The sequence below is a fragment of the Staurois parvus genome, unplaced genomic scaffold, assembly GCF_062004578.1.
Source record: "Staurois parvus isolate SC_StPar_1 unplaced genomic scaffold, SC_StPar_1.0 ptg001103l, whole genome shotgun sequence".
In the NCBI taxonomy this organism is placed as follows: Eukaryota; Metazoa; Chordata; class Amphibia; order Anura; family Ranidae; genus Staurois; species Staurois parvus.
The window spans coordinates 80,608-100,515 of NW_028318899.1; the positions used below are offsets into that span (position 1 = coordinate 80,608).

The 19,908-nt window shown below is 44.8% G+C and overlaps 1 protein-coding gene across 6 annotated transcripts in view; it reads right to left on the minus strand.

Moving 5' to 3' along the window:
- LOC149440253 (asparaginyl-tRNA synthetase-like) overlaps nt 1-19,908 on the minus strand; it is a 142,873-nt gene that overhangs the window by 72,515 nt on the left and 50,450 nt on the right. For all 6 annotated transcript variants that reach the window (XM_089658854.1, XM_089658856.1, XM_089658852.1 and 3 more), the window contains one exon: nt 11,937-12,077. In XM_089658854.1, coding sequence (XP_089514980.1) covers nt 11,937-12,077 — 141 coding nt within the window. The remainder of the gene's footprint in view (nt 1-11,936; nt 12,078-19,908) is intronic.

The following is a 19,908-nucleotide window of genomic DNA, read 5'->3' on the forward strand; positions in this document are numbered from 1 at the left end:
TGTACCGGCTCCTCTCTTGTATTGCACACTGTGAGCTTTTTACAATGTACATTAGAAGCTGCAGCCATTCAGATAGAGCCCACCTCATTTCCTGGCTGGAGGACATCCAGCACCATCCAGATCTTTCCACCGCAGCCTGACTGTCCCTAGCACGCTCCTTGAATTTGAGTCTGAGCATCATATATGGGCATTAAGTAGGGTGGTCTTCATGCAAATACAGCCTGCCTAGGAACACTCACTCCTCCAGACTGAAACCCACTCACCTAGGCATTTTGATATTTGTATAGCTCCTCCTATGAACAGGTGCACTGCTTCATCAGGACTGAGGGTTCTAGAGAGGACTATGGAGGCAGGGTGCTGTGATGTTCTCTGGAAGCTATGTACAGCACCCTTCTGGCCCCTCCCACTAGCCATAATCTGCCTGCATTGCATAGGGAAGCATGGAGACCCAGTGATGACATCAGAAAGATATGTAATGAAAACAGAAAGGTTTTTTTTTTTAAGTAGCATATTGATGAGGGTAGAACCAGGGAAGCAGAATATAAGGAACTTAAACATCAGCTTCCAATCCCCTGCATTTTATAGCTGCAGTAACTAGACAGGGCTCAGTGCCAACCGTTTAGCCTAAGAGATGACAGGTCATCTTAGACTTGTTTAGCTCAGAAACATGAAGGCTATTTACTAAAACTGTTTGGTGCAAAATTTGGTGCAGCTCTACATAGAAACCAATCAGCTTCCAGGTTTCACATATCCGTGTTCCTGCGGGCAGCGTTTTGCGCGGGCACGAAAGCCCATTAATTTGTAAGGACTCCCGTGCCCCAGGACACGCAGCGAAGTCCCTGTACTTCTTCTGAAAATGCAGCCCACATGGGAACCTCGGTTCCCAGTGTGGTTGCGTTTTCCAATGCGGGTGTCGTGCCATTAGAATTAATGGAACCCACCCGCGGGTCCGCATTCTTCTGTGTGGGTGGTGCGGCTGCACGGATTTTTGTGCAGATCCGCAGCGGCACCACCCGCACAGATGTGAACCTAGCCTCATTGTCAAAGCTCAATTGAACAAACAGACGTTAGAAGCTGATTGGCTTCTGATTGCACAGCTGCACCAGATTCTGAGTGCTCGTTTTAGTAAATCTCCCCCATAGACTCCTATATGCCTGGTTCACATATATGCGGCCCGTGATTTGCGTGGGAACGAAAGCCCATTCATTTGAATTGACTACCGTGCGCCGGGACATGCATAAAAAAGTCCCTGCGCTACTTGGGAAATCACAGCCCGCACGGGAACCAAGGTTCCCGGTATGGCTGCGATTTCCAGTGCGGGAGGCACGCCATTAGAATTAATGGCACCTGCCTGCGGGTCCCGCATTCCTCTGTCTGGGTGGTGCGGCTGCAAGTATTTGTGAGGGTCCCACAGCGGCACCAACCTCACAGATGTGAGCCAAGCCTAAAGGTGATCAAACTGACATGTATAACTATATCTAAGGCATTCATATTTAACTTTCCACAACCTCTTAGATTACTTTCACACAGAGGAGTTTTTGAAGTGCTTTTGTGATAAAAAAAAAGCTCCTGAAAAGCTCAAGAAAAATGCTTCCCTATGTGTGTGAATGTATATCTATTCATGTTTTCACACTGAGGCATTGCGCTTGCAGTGCGGTGTAACAACTCCTGCTTGCAGCATCTAAGGGGAGTTAAAAAAAAAACGCCCCAAAAATGCCCCTTCCCATTGAAATCAATGGATAGCGCCTAAAAAGTGCCTCAAAAACACCTCTGAGAAGCGTTTTTGGTGCAGTTTTTAAATCCTGTAGCCTCCCTAGCAGTCTGATAATGTCAGTATTTCTGTGCTCAAAGCGGTACATTTTTTTGCATGGAAATGTTTTTTTATTGTAGGCTGTAATTTTTAGGAATAACTCACTGAAATCTGTCCGAACAAGAGTCTAGTAAACATCCCAGGTAGGATAAAATTTGAAACACGAAATCATAAATTATAATTTATTAAATAATCATAAAAAATAATAATATAATAAATGCAATTCAATAATATAATCAAACCAAAAACACTGAAATTTGAAATAGAGCGCCAAGTTCGCACATCGCTGAGCAAAGTCGCAAAATCGTTTTCAGTGTCTGATGATGAATTTCCCCCACGAATCATTATCACTCAATTCTGCAAGTGGTTCTAATTTACTATCGCTGTTCTCTAGCCGGTCCAAAACCGCTTTTGACCTAAAAAGGGACGCTTTTTGGACGCCATGAACGTTTCACAGGTTCCAGGCAGAAAGAACAGTAAAAATGCAGGCAGGGCGCCGGACACAGCACTCGGGACAAAATGTATGTGAAATGGTTTGATACAGGAATGTTATACTATGTGATTTTAGTGTATTAGTGAATGTCATTTTTAAAATTTTTAAATTTCCCGCCAGTTCTGTCCCGTACATCCCAGGGAACAGAAGACGGATGCCGGCATCGGCCGGAGGAGATGGCCGGGGATGCTGCAGGGGGGACATCGCGGGAGCGAAGGACAAGTTAAGTGATCGAGGGATCCCGGAGAAACGCTGCAGGGTATTCCCGAGTGTAGCTCGGGGTTACCGCTTGTGGTTCTGAAAGTTAACTCCGAGCTACACTCGGGAATACCTGCAGGGAGGCTAAAAAAAAGCCTATGCGTTTTTGCAGCAGATCAGTGTAAAAGTAGCCCTCCTCTCACCATACCTGTTACAATCTGACTCTACCATCTGTGCAATGGGTGTTGTCACATAAATCGTACACGTAGATTGTCATTTGCTCTTAATAATCTTACTAAAAAAAAAAAAAAAAACTTAAAAAATGACACCACTGATGAAAACAGTTATTTTGTACGTAGAGTTCGGTTTTCAGGTCCGGTACACGCTATGCCTACATTTTATGAATAAAGTGCGCCATCTTTTGGGGACATTTAGGAAGCGCATTCCTTGTTGCAGAACTACATTTAAAGGTAAATAATTTGTGGGAATGCATTCTCACATGTGGGAAGACACTGGCAGGCTCATGTATCTGCTGCCTATGGTCATCTGGAACCGTTTTATGCCAGGGCTTCTTCCAAGTATTATCATCTTGTTTGGATAAGCTGCGCCCTGATTTCGATGTACACGGGCCTTGGATAGTCCATGTTCTCAGGACCCTGATGTCCCTCTACCATTCTGCTAAAACATCATACATGGAGCACTACCCCCCTTAGGAGTTGCATGAGATTTGGGTCCCCCTATAGCCTTGTACAGCCAGGCAACACGCATTTCCTTCACACAGACTTGCATTAAGAGACAGTAACCAGTCCTTGAGCTTTGTTTTGAAGTTTTATTAGAACTTGGGCATCCCATTCACCCCTTTACCCCATCCAAGGGAAATGGCAACGGAGGACAAACTCCTTAGCAACTATGTACGAGTCTCTACAGCAAAGTTTTTCTTCTGGAGAGCCAGCCAGCATCTCTCGCAGTACCACCCCAGATGACTCTGCTCCTCATCCAGCTGTACTGGGTGAATCCCTGGGCAGGGGATCCAGTGCCTTGCCACTGCAGTGTGAAACAGTCCTGGGTAAGATAGCAAATCCAGCTCCCCACTAGAGTGCTCCTTTCCCCTTACTGGCCCAGGAGGGGCAGGTTTACTCACTTAGTCCTTCTCCTGTGCTGCCGGTGGGTCGGTGGCTGCTACCAGGCCTTCCAGCTGAGCTGCTACTTCCCTACTACACAGGTTGTCCTCTCCAAGGGGGCCGGTGAAGTCTCAAGCTTTCAGCCTTCCAAGGTCCTCTGCCTGTAGTTGAGCCCCTCTCCATCCAGACCCCCACAGGCTCCTGCCTCCAGCCTCACATCCTTCTCTCTCTCTCCCACCTGAACTCTCCCCCTGCTGAGCAGGCTCAGTTACTCTTAAAGGTTGTCCTGGCCCCTTGCCAAACCTCCTGTTGGGGATTGGCCAGGATCCCCTTAGAGTAAAAATTAGCCACTCCTCAGATCAACCCACTGCTTCTAGATCTTTCTCCAAAGTTCTAGAGCAGGGGGAAATTCCAGAGGGATTGGTCTGCAGAGCCTCTCAGCCCTGACCACAATTTGACCTCCCTCTGACTGCTGCACCCAGGCTGCTACTCAGCCTCTGCCTAACAATTAAGATCTAGCTCCCCTTAGCTATCTAGCAGGGTGCTACATACGGAAGTCCTTAACCTCTTCAATACCAGACACTTTTACCCCCTTCCTGCCCAGGTCAATTGTCAGCTTTTAGTGCTCCCACACTTTAAATGACAATTACTCAGTCATGCAACACTGTACCCAAATTAAATTTTTATAATTTTGTTCACACAAATAAAGCTTTCTTTTGGTGGTATTTAATCACCACTGGGTTTATTACTACTTGCTATATAAATACTAGAAAGAAAAAAAAAAAAAGACTGAAAAGTTTGGGGAAAAAAAAAATCTTATTTCTGTTACAAAATTTTGCAAATAATGAAATTTCTTCATAAATGTAAGCCAAGATGTATGGTAATCTGCTACATAACTTTGATAATGGTAAGCCAAATCGGTGTACATTAGTCTATGTGACAGTTATAGAGCCCACAAACTATGGGATATACTGTATGATTGAAAATTGATCAATCCTGATGTCCTAACGGCCGATCTCATTTCTTGAGGCCCGAAAACGCCAGGACAATACAAATATCTCCCCAATGACCCCTTTTTGGAAAGTAGACAGTCCAAGGTATTTAGTAAGAGGCATTGCTAGTTTTTTTAAGAAGTTGTAATTTTTTTGTCACAATTTTTTGAAAATGAATTAAAAAAAAAAAAAAAGACATTTTTGTTTTCACATCTTTATTTACATGCTGTCACCAGTGCAGTACATCATCATATAATAGGTGTGACAGTGATTAGGGACATTGGCTGGTTTGCAATTTGTGTAAAAAAATAGTTTTTGCAATTGTTTTTCTTTTGTATTATTACTTTAAATTAATTTTTTTTACCATTTTTTATTTTTTTTTTTTTACATACTGTGACCAGGGCAGTACAGGCGTTACCATAGTAACACTGTACTACTCTGATAAGGTGATCAGGATTTTTACATCCATAAATCACTGTTATAAGCAACTATTTGTTGTGAATTAATCCATTCATCAAGTGTGTATTGTTGTAATTAGCTGTGATTGGCCACAGCTAATCACATGGTACAGGTGGGCTGTGATTTGCCGTTTCTGTACCATGTGATCACATTGAACAACACGATAGTACACAATTATTTATTTATTATTTATTTCAGGTACTTATATAGCGCCGTCAGTTTACGCAGCGCTTCACATATATATTGTACATTCACATCAGTCCCTAACCCTCAAGGGGCGTACAATCTAAGGTCCCTAACTTACATTCATATACAAGGGTCATTTTAGACAGGATCCAATTAACCTACCAGCATTTCTTTGGAGTGTGGGAGGAAACCGGAGTACCCGGTGAAAACCCACGCAGGCACAGGGAGAACATGCAAACTCCAGGCAGGAGGTGTCGTGGCTGGGATTCGAACCAAGGACCCTAGTACTGCCAGGTGGAAGTGCTAACCATTTAGTCACTGTGCTGCCCTACAATGAAAGACTATGCAGACAAGGCTGTGAGTTTAATTAACACCTTAATCAGCCACAGAACCTGTGTAATTAATGTGTTTGGTTTTAAAGGGGTGAGGTGGCAACCCTTCTCAACCCAATAGAACACCTTTGTGATGAACGGAGACTGTACATTCACATCAGTCCCTAACCCTCAAGCGGTGTACAATCTAAGGTCCCTAACTCACATTCATATACAAGGGTCAATTTAGACAGGATCCAATTAACCTACCAGCATTTCTTTGGAGTGTGGGAGGAAACCGGATTACCCGGAGGAAACCCACGCAGGCACCGGGAGAACATATAAACTCCAGGCAGGAGGTGCCGTGGTTGGGATTCGAACCAACGACCCTAGTACTGCCAGGTGGAAGTGCTAACCATTTAGCCACTGTGCTGCCCTACAATGAATGACTATGAATGAAAGCCATTCATTGGAGTGCAATTGCCATGTGATGTGTTACTGCTGATTGGTCACAGCAATCACATGGTACCAGCAGTGGTTCGTGAGTGACAGATCATACTGCAGGGCAGCCCATGGTGCATGATCCTGGGAGGGTGTCATATGATCTCGCCCAGCTGTCAAGTGCATCCTGAAATGGGCACAGTGACCGGTTCTGTTTTAAGAGAAACACCACATCTAGTGTTATTCACCTTATGCTGCAGTTCCTCCCCCCCTGCACTGCTCTACTCCTCCATTGGAGCCCCCAATAAATAAACATAGCATGTGATCTGCTCTCAGCATGTAGTACTCAGGCCCGCACACTGCATGTGGTGGGGGGGGGGGTGCATTGTTCTTACAAGACAAACTGTCACTTTGACCAGAATGGCACAGACTCTCTTTGGAACATAGAAGTACTGATGCAGTAATACATAACTATGCTCCTATTACGCAGTTTTGCTTTATTGAGGGCAAATCCTGGGCTATGTATGTGTGTGAGGCAGATGTATGCTCTTAGATTGGTCTTTTATAACCAGGAGGTGAACTGCAGCACAGACAAGAGTAAGCCTGAGTAGGTGCACCAGCGCTGGGAGTAGTGCAATCCCTTGAAATTTATCATGTGCAGCTGTGAAGCTTAGTTTTTGGCTGGGGTAAAAAAATGACTTTACTTATTTTTAAAGTGGTTGCATATCCCTCAATAGTGTGTACTTGTCCCAATCCAGAGCACCAAGTGTCATTTCTGTCTGCTGCCTCCTTCCTCTGCCATTAGTATGAGTCACTTCTGACAAGTTTAATCATCAATGTGGCCAGGCACGCTACTTCACTTCTTGGAAGGGAACAGAAAAGTTTCTTCCAGGCTTTGGCTGTTGTGTGTTTAGCAGGAAAAAATAAATACTTGGCCAGTTTTTGTTGGTATGAAAACAGGCCTGGGATAGGGCAATGTAGTAGAGCCACCTTAGGGATTATTACATGGAATAGAGTTTGGAGCAATCCAAAGGCCTTGGACCAAAAGGCAGTCAGTTGCGGGAATGAACACCAAATTCAGACATACCGCGGACCATGCTGTCCACAGTCCCTGAAGCATCTATCGCTGTGGGTTTGGTTTGCATGAGCTATGTGGGAAGGGACCCAGAACCACCTGAAAAGAACTTTAGAAGCGGATTCCAATACAGTTCTGTTAGGAGCATTTTGCTATGTTTGACCACGCTTTACTTTAATCCTCAAGATCTATTGAAATTGCAAGATCTCCTTCCCAATGGCCCACATAGGAGATAATCGGCAAGGATCTTGTTATTTAGCACAGCATATATGGCGGAGAAAAGGCAAGGTACACATACACTATACTGCCAAAAGTATTGGGCCGCCTGCCTTTCCACGCACATGACCTTTAATGGCATCCCAGTCTTAGTCCGTAGGGTTCAATATTGAGTTGGCCCCGCCCTTTGCAGCTATAACAGCTTCAACTCTTCTGGGAAGGCCGTCCACAAGGTTTAGGAGGGTGTCTATGGGAAGGTTGGACCATTCTTCCAGAAGCGCATTTGTGAGGTCAGGCACTGATGTCGGATGAGAAGGCCTGGCTCACAGTCTGCATTCATCCCAAAGGTGTTCTATTGGGTTGAGGTAGGATTGCCACCTCATCCCTTTAAAACCAAACACACATTAATTCCACAGGTTCTGTGGCTGATTAAGGTGTTAATTAAACTCACTTGCAGCCTTATCTGCACTAAATTAGCCTGTGTAATCTGAGTAATTATTCAGTTTAGTGTTCGGTTTTAAAGGGATGTGGTGGCAACCCTAGGTTGAGATCAGGATTCTGTGCAGGCCAGTCAAGTTCCTTCACCCCAAACTGGCTCATCCATGTCTTTATGGACCTTGCTTTGTGCATTGGTGTGCAGTCATGTTGGAACAGGAAGGGGCAATCCCCAAACTGTTCCCACAAAGTTGGGAGCATGAAATTGTCCAAAATGTCTTGGTATGGTGACGCCTTAAGAGTTCCCCTCACTGGAACTAGGGAGCCAAGCCGAACCCCTGAAAAAAAATCCCCATGCCATAATCCTCCCTCCACTAAATTTTACACTTGGCACAATGCAGTCAAGCAAGTACCGTTCTCCTGGTTACCACCAAACCAAGACACATCGATCGGATTGCCAGAGAAGTGTGATTCGTCACTACAGAGAACACGTCTCCACTACGCTAGTGCCTGGTGGTGCCGTGCTTTACACCACTGCATCCGACGCTTTGCATTACCCTTGGTGATGCAAGGCTTGGATGCAGCTGCTCGGCCATGGAAACCCATTCCATGAAGCTCTCTATGCACTGTTGTTGTGCTAATCTGAAGGCCACATGAAGTTTTGGAGGTCTTTAGCTATTGACTCTGCAGACAGTCGGTGACTTCTGCACACTGTACGGTTCAGCCACAGTCATGTGACGTGGCCTACCACTTGGTGGCTGAGTTGCTGTTGTTCCCAGTTGCTTCCACTTTGTTATAATCCCACTAACAGTTGATCGTGGAATATTTAGTAGCCAGGAAATGTCATGGATGGACTTATTGCACAGGTGACAACCTATCATGGGACCACGCTTGGAGTCACTGAGCTCCTGAGAGCGACCCATTCTTTCTCAAATGTTTGTAGAAGCAGTCTGCATGCCTAGGGGCTTAATTTTAAACACCTGTGGCCATGGAGTTGATTGGAACACCTGAATCCAATGATTTGGAGGGGTGTCTCAATACTTTTGGCACCATAGTGTATGTGTTCAAAGGTTGTTTTCCTAAAAGGAAACGCTGAGGTTCGATATAATATCATTATCCAGTGTCAAATTTGAAGGTATCGACAGAACTCCTAAGAGGGTGCTTCATGAAGTTCTTGTAGGTAGGCCCAAGAAGGGAAGGTGCAGGCGGACAGAAAATGATGTACATGTGTAAAACCATGCATCACTCATCATGTAATTGTTCTTGGTTGTTCCAGTCCCAGCGGGAGGAGTGGGTTATTTAGGACTGGTAACAAAGGTTGGAAAGGGGACAGGAGGTTGCCCAGGTACCAAACTGAGTCCCAAATTTCAAGCTTTGGGACATTAAAGGGCTCAGGGAGGCTGTCAGGGACCGCCGCGGCGCCTCCCCCGGCGCACGCGCACTAGCGGCGGCTCACGCCGGGACACAAGCACCAGGTCCCGGCGGACCACGGCTGACAGGACGCCGCGTATGCGCATTAGGAGCCGCGGGCGCGCCTCGTGTGGCCAATGACAGTGCAGGGCGCAATATTTAAAGATGCCCTGCACTGTCACAGATTGCCGCAAGGTCTATCTGTGATCCTGAGTTCCTGAACCTGTAATATTGACCCTGATTGTCCTGACTACGCTGCCTTCTCCTGTGTTTGACCCGGATTGTCCTGACTACGCTGCCTTCTCCTGTGTTTGACCCGGATTGCCCTGACTACTCTGCCTTCTCCCCTCCTGACTCCCGGCTTGTTTGACCTATCTGCGGACTGACTTATCCTGCTGACCCTGCGTGTGACCTGACTCCTCTCTGCCTGCCGATTCTGTACCTCGCTTACCCCACGGGACCACTGCTCGTGACCCATCCTGCTAGGTCCTGCCGGCCTCCTCACATCTGGCTCTCCCGGTACCTATACATCCCCGGAGGTTCCCTCTGCCACTGGTGGGCCTGCTCAGAGGTCGTGACCTGGTCCTGGTCTGTTACAAGTCCATCCCCACCATCAGGGGCCCTGGCGAAAGCACAGACCGGGACTTAGACTCCACGCTTTGGGTAGGTCTGACAAGTGGGCAGCCGGAGGCACCACCTGGCGGATCATAACAGAGGCTGGGAGTGTTTTTTGTGGAAGCCATAGCAAGGCTGTAATAGGAATAGACTCGCAATTTGGGAGTTCCAAAAGTACCCAGAGCGGGACATCAGAAGTAACATGGATAATGGTGAGATTTGGGCTGCTTAGTGAGATTTGAGTGAAAACAGGGGACCCTAGGGCATTTGTGAACCCAATTTAGTATCCAGTTTTACACTCTCCTGCAGGCCCTAAATATTAGTATATACTCAGGTCACTGTGCTTTCAAATTATAAAGCTGCTTTGGTGGCAGAAGTAATAAGTCTCATGTATTGGGTTGGGGTTTTTATCACGTATTCAAATGCAAAGTCTTCAAAATACATTGCAAAGCCTGAACAATTCTCAAAGTGGCTTGTTAAGGCCCAGAGCTGGGCATAAAAAATTTACAAGAGTTATAGCTGTTCCTTCACCCCCGCAGCTCGTTTCACTGGCCCTCCTGTATTCCAGGAGGCCGGCATCTTCAGTGTGGGCACCCAGCTGTAATAGCTTGCGGCTTCACAGCCGGGTACCCACTGCGCATGCGCGAGTAGGGCTGCGCTTTATGAATGGTCCTGTAGTCTTCTGGGACCTGTCACGTGTCCCAAAAGACTAGAGGGAGGGAGGACACCTTCCGCTTCCGATCGCCTAGGTGATCGGACCGGAAGTGGGAGCGGGTACCTGTCAAATTCGGGTTCCCGCTCCCCAAAGGTGCCAATCTTTAATGGGGAGCGGGGGAGCAGTCCTTAAAGCGGAACTTCCCCTTTAAGCAAGACATAGATCAAAATTTGTCTGGTTCAGCAGGAACCGGCTTAATGTCAATCTGTCTATGGGCAGGCTGGATGTACTGAAGTTGATCCATCAAATGACTTCAGTACAACCAGCCTGTCAGGATTTTTTCGCCTTATCAATACCAGCAGCAATAGGCACCAGCAGTGATCATTGTATTCTGCATGTGGGGAAGGCTCCCTGCTGACAGAACATGAAAGAGCTGTGGGAAGGATTCCTCCATCAACACTGACTGATGGGGAGATCGAACAATTTACTGTCCTTCAGCCCTGGTTGAAGGAAAAAAAATTGCATAATGTATGGCCTGCCTTACACTCTCCATGTTCTGGCTTGCTCCTCAGTCCAGTGCTGGTTGTCCTCTCCAGGCAGAACACAGCACTCTGTCATTCTGCCCATCTCCTGTGAGCCCAAACAGCTGCCGCTATAGACAGATCGAAATTTGTCTGGTTAAGCAGGAACCCGCTGAAAGTCAATCCATCTATGGGCAGGGCAGGCTGGTTGTACTGAAGTTGATCCATCAAGCGACTTTGGTACAACCAGCCTGTTGGGATTTTTCCACCCGATCAATGCCAGCAGCTATAGCCACCAGCAGTGATCACTGCATTCTGCCTGTGGGGAAGGCTCCCTGCTGGCAGAACACGATAGAGCTGTGGGAAGGATTCCTCCATCAACACTGACTGATGGGGAGATCGAGCAATTTTCTATCCTTCAACCCCGGTTGAAGGAAAAAGAAAATTGCATAATGTATGGCCTGCCTTACACTCTCCATGCTCTGGCTTCCTCCTCAGTCCAGAACTGGTTGTCCTCTTAAGGCAGAACACAGCACTCTGTCATTCTGCCCATGTCCTGTGAGCCCAGACAGCTAGGGGGGGGGGGGGGGGTGCACCATCATGCAGGCTGGGCTCAAAGTACTTCAGGACTGAGTTGCGTTTGCACATCGTTAGCAAAGCCCAGTCCTGAAAGAATGCCCATTGCAACTGGAAAAAGGAGAAGAAGCTGCAGCACATAATATTTTTTTAATGGGACGCCATAGTTTTACTTTAATCCTGCATCTAGGGTTGTGGTTTGGGGTTGTGTTTCTTCTAACACAGCAGGTCCTATTGAGATATATGTGAATGGAAGGTGAAGAAAGTTAGACCCATCTTTGCATTTGAACCCAGCACTACTCACTAGCATGTGTTCAAATGCAAAACATCAAGATTTGTCAACACTTATGTACACAAGCCCTTACACACAATGCACTTCACAAAAGCAGCTGCTAAAAAACAAACACACACACACACGCTACCTTGAAATACTCATGGATGGCTGCTGTGGCTTCACTGCGAATTCTCAGTAGGGATCCAAAGGTGTTGGTCCTGCAGCGCAGGTGAGGAAACTGCCGAATATATTCTGGGGGGTGGTGCTGTTTAATTTTAAATGGAAAATCCTGCAAAAACAAAATAAACATCTTCTAGTACAGTGGTTCTCAACCTTCCTAATGCCGCGACCCTTTAATACAGTTCCTCATGTTATGGTGACCCCCAACCATAAAATTCTTTACCCAGTAATTATAATTCATGTGTCGTTTTACCTTCAATACGGCTTTCAACACAGTAGCTGCTTTCAACACGGTAGCTGCTTTCAACACGGTAGCTGCTTTCAACACGGTAGCTGCTTTCAACACGGTAGCTGCTTTCAACACGGTAGCTGCTTTCAACACGGTAGCTGCTTTCTACACAGTAGCTGCTCTCAACACAGTAGCTGCTCTCAACACAGTAGCTGCTTTCAACACGGTAGCTGCTTTCAACACGGTAGCTGCTTTCAACACGGTAGCTGCTTTCTACATGGTAGCTGCTTTCTACACAGTAGCTGCTCTCAACACAGTAGCTGCTTTCAGCACAGCAGCTGCTCTTTACACATCAGAAATATGTGTTTTCCGATGGTCTTAGGCGACCCCTGTGAAAGGGTCGTTTGACCCCCAAAGGGGTCGCGACCCACAGGTTGAGAACCACTGTTCTAGTAGTAAGTATACCAAAGCATTCTGTTCTCGTAGGTCACATTCACACCAGTGTACTGGGAAAGCATATGTCTTTTTGTTAAAACACATAAAGCACTTTTAAAGTGGCACTAAAGCCTTCACGTTTTCCAGAAACATAGATATGGATAAATGTTGCACGGGACAATGGTTACTACCAGAAAAGTCCAGAAACACATTATTTTAAATCTGCAACCTCCTGCTTCCTCTGCTCCACATGTCATGTCGTAATCATCCTCTCATCATCCTGTAGTTCTCTCCAGACAGCGCTTATGAAAGCATAGCTACAGCAGGTCTCTATAGGACCCTGCAAGGCAATGTAGCCACCCTTAAAGTGGTAGTAAACAACAAAAAAAAATTGGCCCCTGCAGGAGAATGTCATACCGCACTAGTATGCAGTGCACATTACTAGCACATTATGGCAGAAGTACCCTAAAATGAAGCCCTCCAGCGACACGTTCCGTCACCGCTGACATGGCTTCCATCTTCACTCAGTCTTCCTTCTGGGTTTACATGCCTTGGCCGTTTGATTGGCTTTCAGGATCGTTAAACTTCCACAGATGCAGAGTGATGTGTGTGTCCTCTGCACTCCCCTGGCCCCCCGCGCACTCTGCACTAGCCTGGCCCCCCACGCACTCTGCACTAGCCTGGCCCCCCACGCACTCTGCACTAGCCTGGCCCCCCCACGCACACTGCACTACCCTGCCCCCCCCACGCACACTGCACTACCCTGGCCCACACACACACTCTGCACTACCCTGGCCCACACACACACTCTGCACTACCCTGGCCCACAAACTCTGCGTGCTGCACTACCCTGGCCCCCAGCACACTGCGTGCTGCATTACCCTGGCCCCCCGCACACTGCGTGCTGCACTACCCTAGCCCCACGCACACTGCGTGCTGCACTACCCTGGCCCCCCGCACGCTGCGTGCTGCATTACCCTGGCCCCCCGCACACTGCGTGCTGCACTACCCTAGCCCCACGCACACTGCGTGCTGCACTACCCTGGCCCCACGCACGCTGCGTGCTGCATTACCCTGGCCCCCCGCACGCTGCGTGCTGCATTACCCTGCCCCCCCCCCCCCACTCAGCGTGCTGCATTACCCTGGCCCTCGCACTCTGTATGTTACTTTCCAGACCCCTGCACACGGGACATTCCGCTTCTGACTCACCCAGGACACTGCCACTCTATCATTGCATACAACTCTGCCCTAAGTGTTTCATCTAATCTGACATCATTGGGGCTGGATACACTGATGAACTCTCTCTATTTTAAAGCAACTACCAGACACACTCCTCCCTGATCCCTGCCCTCTGTGTGTTACATTGTCCATAACCCTTCCCTCTGTGTGTTACATTGTCCTGACCCCCACACTCTGTCCATTACACTTTCCTGACCTCTGCATGTTACACTTTCCTGTCCTCTATACAATCAGGACTTTTTTTTTCTCATCTAGTGGGACTGTTGTTTTTAAACCTGCCTCAATATGTTGTATACTTTTAAAAGGGTGCCGTGCCTGAAAAAAGATTGAGAAACACAGCTTAAAAGGACATTTCAGCTGGCCATACACTAGTAGAATTTGTGTTTTAAGAACATCCATTCTATTTTCTAATTGTGGGATCAAATTGACAATTGTATTGCCAACTTTTAAACTGGCTTTCACCAATGGGAGCAAGAGCGAATGAAGAAACGAAGGCACCCTTCCATTGAATCTGATCATCACGGTTAAATAAATTTAAGGAGGATCTTTGGCCACCTCTCCCCTCCCCCTTCCCCAGCTTACCGTATGGCTTAGGTGGGCCATTCCTGATACTCACCCACCCAGAGGATCCAGTGTTGTCCTGCCGAGATTCTTTTGTATTCTGACACCTTTCTGTCCTGCAATGCCATGGTCTTGTGCGACGTCATTGGAAGGCCCGCCGTCTCTCCCTGGTTCAGTTTGAGCGCCTCCTGATGATGCAGCGCTAGGCCCGTTCCCCTCCTCCTTTCTGAATGAAGTGATAAGCCTCCTGGGATATGTGAAGTACATATCCCAGGAGGCAAAAGGAGGACCTTGCTTGGCATTCACCTAGGCAGCAGAAGGGGAGGGAAGTCTCCCTTGAGGGTGAATCCACTTTACGAAACTGAAAGAATAATTGCGATTGAACAGACATCATTTCATAATTATATTAGTGGTGAAGCGCTCAACTAAAATAATCAAAGAACTAGTGCAATAACCCCTTTATAAATATACGCTGGTGAAAAAGGTGATAAATACTACCTCTTATACAAATAATACAATAATAACTAGTGCAATATCCTCATCACTGTATATTACATCCCTAGTGGTGTAGTGATTAATATTACTTAAACTGTGCAAAAAAAGGTACTCAAATGCAATTAATCGGACCAATTTAAATAAAAAACAAATAGGATGGTGATGCCACACTGTGCAAAAACATAAAAAGTGTTCAAATAATATCACTCCATGCTGCAATAGTGCTCTTCGTGAAATCTTGACGTGACTCCCCTCAATGATAGCCAAAATGCCCCCTCACCTTCCACATTCGACCCTTGCGGGTCACAGAGCTTTTTTTATATATATAATTGCCAGATTTATTCTCCTCCACTGCCTCCACCGACCATGATCCTCCTCCAGGCAGTAAGTAATACTCCAAAAGCTCCCCTCACAAAACGGACTCTGCCAGATATAATTCTCCTCCACTGCCTTCACCGCTCAAAATCCTCCTCCAGGCAGTCAGTTACACTCCAATACCCCTCATAGAATGGACACAGGCACAGGGCGCATATGAAAAACAGAATCACATCTCCATAGTGCAACACCGTTTAATACACTTCATCAGTAGAATCGAACATTACACTCACATGTCCTTCAGCAAGGTAAAGCAGTTCCCATGTACTATGGGTGTATACAGGTGTCCAAAGATGGCGTCCGAACCCGGAACCACGTCACCCCTATACGTCGACGCGTTGCGCCACAGTCACGTGGCTTCTTCAGGATACCGTATTGGATGGCCGCACTTCCTTATAACCGCTCTCCTAATCTACAAGGGGCGTGCATATTAACTCCATTTTCATGGAGCCCTCTACACAGGACGTCCGCGATCCGCCGCTACTTCCCCTACTTCCAACAATCAATGAAGGGCATGTATATCTATATTTACAAGGATGACCCATGTATAACGATATGCTTTAATAATACAATTAACCCCCATTAAAAACTTTTATTGCCCCATATTTAATATTTATTAAAATAGGTATATAATATATACCAAATACCAATCATAAGCCAAAAAGGGATTTATTCAGGGAATAAACCGATATAGGTATCAACACACCCATATCTACTACCAATACTTCCCTACTCCTAATTATTTGAAACCCCCATTCCATACGCTAAATTTAATACATTATATTTATTTTAAACACATTAATTTGAAGAAATATTACTTAAATAATCAATTCCAATAAAACCATGATCAAAAATCTACTAAAAAAATCTAAAAAATATATAAAAAAATATAATAAAAATCTAATACAGAACTCCTGTATACTACCCATACCACATGTACACATAGATGAAATCATACATTTCTAAAATCGCCACATCTCGCATCTTAGGTTTTAACCAAATATTATTTAAAAGTCATTAATGAAACAATTGAGGTCAAATTCAATATTTAAACCTCTAGGTGACAACGTTTGCATAAAATAAATCCACTTGGACTCCGCCTGACTAATTGTTCTCACTTTGTGGCTTCCTCTCCAATGTTTTTTATAACGCTCTACCCCCCAGAATTTCAATCCCGAGGGATCATTACCATGATGGCTCGCAAAATGTTTAGAAACATTATGTTTTGGGTTCCCCTTCAGTATATTTGTCACATGTTCTCTTAATCTCACCCACAAAGCCCTTTTAGTGCGTCCCACATACTGCAGACCACAGTTACACTCTAGAACATAAATGACCCCTTCGGTTTTACACGTAATGAAATCTTTAATCTCAAATGGCCTACCATTGCTATTGGACGCAAACTCTTTCTTCTTTTGATTTTGCCCTTTTGTGGCTTTGCAGACACTACATTTTTTGCAAGGAAAAAAAACGGTGACATTAAACAGGGTACCTTCTCTATTCGTCTTAGGTGGATCCAATACGTTCTTCATAATTTTGTTCCTTAAAGTGGGGGCTCTCCTATAGACAAACTTGGGTTGTTCTGGCAATATATTGCCTAATAACGGATCCATTTTTAAAATTGGCCGGCAGACAAGGGAGGGGGAATTGTTGTACTCTCCAAGGACTACTATTGTAGTGAATTACAGGCGCAATTGGATGATGCGGACACTTATTTGAAATTACTAAAAGACCCCACAAGGATATATAGAAAAGAATTGGAACAGTTAATTAAAATAGGTGAAAAGAGAAAAATATTAAACAGTAAGGAAAGTAGATATTTGGTACCAGAATGTTGTCGCATACCAGTAATTTATACAATTCCTAAGATGCATAAAGATCCTGCCAACCCACCGGGGAGGCCTATTGTCAACGGTATCCAATCGGTATTGGCTAGATTGGGCCAATATATAGATACCTTTTTACAACCATTGGTCCAGAATACGGTATCGTTTTTGAGAGATACCAAACATCTAATTCAGCTTCTGGAAGAGGAAAAGGGGAGCTCTAACATAATATTGGCTAGTGCTGATGTATCCTCGTTATATACGATTATCAATCATGAGGATGCACTGGAAGCTACGGGGTGGGGTCTGAGGGAATTAAGTAATTTGAATTGGACACAGAGGAAATTTATTATACAATGTTTGGATTTTAGTCTGAGTCATAACTATTTTTGGTATGACAAAGTTTTTTATAGACAGATTAGGGGTGTAGCCATGGGAGCTCGGTTTGCCCCAAGTGTGGCAAACTTGTTCATGGCCCACTGGGAACAAGATTCGGTATATAAGGATAAACCTGCTGAACTGGCGTTGTATAAAAGGTACATAGATGATGTTTTCATCATATGGAAAGGGGATGAAAGCAAACTGATGGATTTTTTGAAACAATTAAATAATAACAATAAAAATATAAAGTTTGTATGGAAATGCAGTAACCAGTCCATCCAATTTTTAGATTTGGACATCCAAGTACAAGGGGAAATTATTAGTACCATAACGCATTTTAAGGATGTGGACCGGAATGGTTACATCCCGATAGAGAGCTGTCATTTTCCTTCGTGGTGAATATTCCAAAGGGCCAGTTCATTAGGTTAAAAAGGAATTGCACATATGAAAAAGATTATAATACTCAGGCCATGATTTTAGAAGAAAGGTTTGCATCCAAAGGTTACGCTGTGTCTGATCTTAAGAAGAGTAAATTGGAGGTGGCCAATATGGATAGAAAGATACTTATTGGGAATAAAATAAAAAGTGATGATAAGGAGAAGGTTGATCAAGTAGCGGTGATTCTGGATTTTAATTTACAATATAAAAAAATTCAAAATGTTTTTAAGAAGCATTGGCCAATTTTAAAAATGGATCCGTTATTAGGCAATATATTGCCAGAACAACCCAAGTTTGTCTATAGGAGAGCCCCCACTTTAAGGAACAAAATTATGAAGAACGTATTGGATCCACCTAAGACGAATAGAGAAGGTACCCTGTTTAATGTCACCGTTTTTTTTCCTTGCAAAAAATGTAGTGTCTGCAAAGCCACAAAAGAGCAAAATCAAAAGAAGAAAGAGTTTGCGTCCAATAGCAATGGTAGGCCATTTGAGATTAAAGATTTCATTACGTGTAAAACCGAAGGGGTCATTTATGTTCTAGAGTGTAACTGTGGTCTGCAGTATGTGGGACGCACTAAAAGGGCTTTGTGGGTGAGATTAAGAGAACATGTGACAAATATACTGAAGGGGAACCCAAAACATAATGTTTCTAAACATTTTGCGAGCCATCATGGTAATGATCCCTCGGGATTGAAATTCTGGGGGGTAGAGCGTTATAAAAAACATTGGAGAGGAAGCCACAAAGTGAGAACAATTAGTCAGGCGGAGTCCAAGTGGATTTATTTTATGCAAACGTTGTCACCTAGAGGTTTAAATATTGAATTTGACCTCAATTGTTTCATTAATGACTTTTAAATAATATTTGGTTAAAACCTAAGATGCGAGATGTGGCGATTTTAGAAATGTATGATTTCATCTATGTGTACATGTGGTATGGGTAGTATACAGGAGTTCTGTATTAGATTTTTATTATATTTTTTTATATATTTTTTAGATTTTTTTAGTAGATTTTTAATCATGGTTTTATTGGAATTGATTATTTAAGTAATATTTCTTCAAATTAATGTGTTTAAAATAAATATAATGTATTAAATTTAGCGTATGGAATGGGGGTTTCAAATAATTAGGAGTAGGGAAGTATTGGTAGTAGATATGGGTGTGTTGATACCTATATCGGTTTATTCCCTGAATAAATCCCTTTTTGGCTTATGATTGGTATTTGGTATATATTATATACCTATTTTAATAAATATTAAATATGGGGCAATAAAAGTTTTTAATGGGGGTTAATTGTATTATTAAAGCATATCGTTATACATGGGTCATCCTTGTAAATATAGATATACATGCCCTTCATTGATTGTTGGAAGTAGGGGAAGTAGCCGCGGATCGCGGACGTCCTGTGTAGAGGGCTCCATGAAAATGGAGTTAATATGCACGCCCCTTGTAGATTAGGAGAGCGGTTATAAGGAAGTGCGGCCATCCAATACGGTATCCTGAAGAAGCCACGTGACTGTGGCGCAACGCGTCGACGTATAGGGGTGACGTACTTCCGGGTTTGGACGCCATCTTTGGACACCTGTATACACCCATAGTACATGGGAACTGCTTTACCTTGCTGAAGGACATGTGAGTGTAATGTTCGATTCTACTGATGAAGTGTATTAAACGGTGTTGCACTATGGAGATGTGATTCTGTTTTTCATATGCGCCCTGTGCCTGTGTCCATTCTATGAGGGGTATTGGAGTGTAACTGACTGCCTGGAGGAGGATTTTGAGCGGTGAAGGCAGTGGAGGAGAATTATATCTGGCAGAGTCCGTTTTGTGAGGGGAGCTTTTGGAGTATTACTTACTGCCTGGAGGAGGATCATGGTCGGTGGAGGCAGTGGAGGAGAATAAATCTGGCAATTATATATATAAAAAAAGCTCTGTGACCCGCAAGGGTCGAATGTGGAAGGT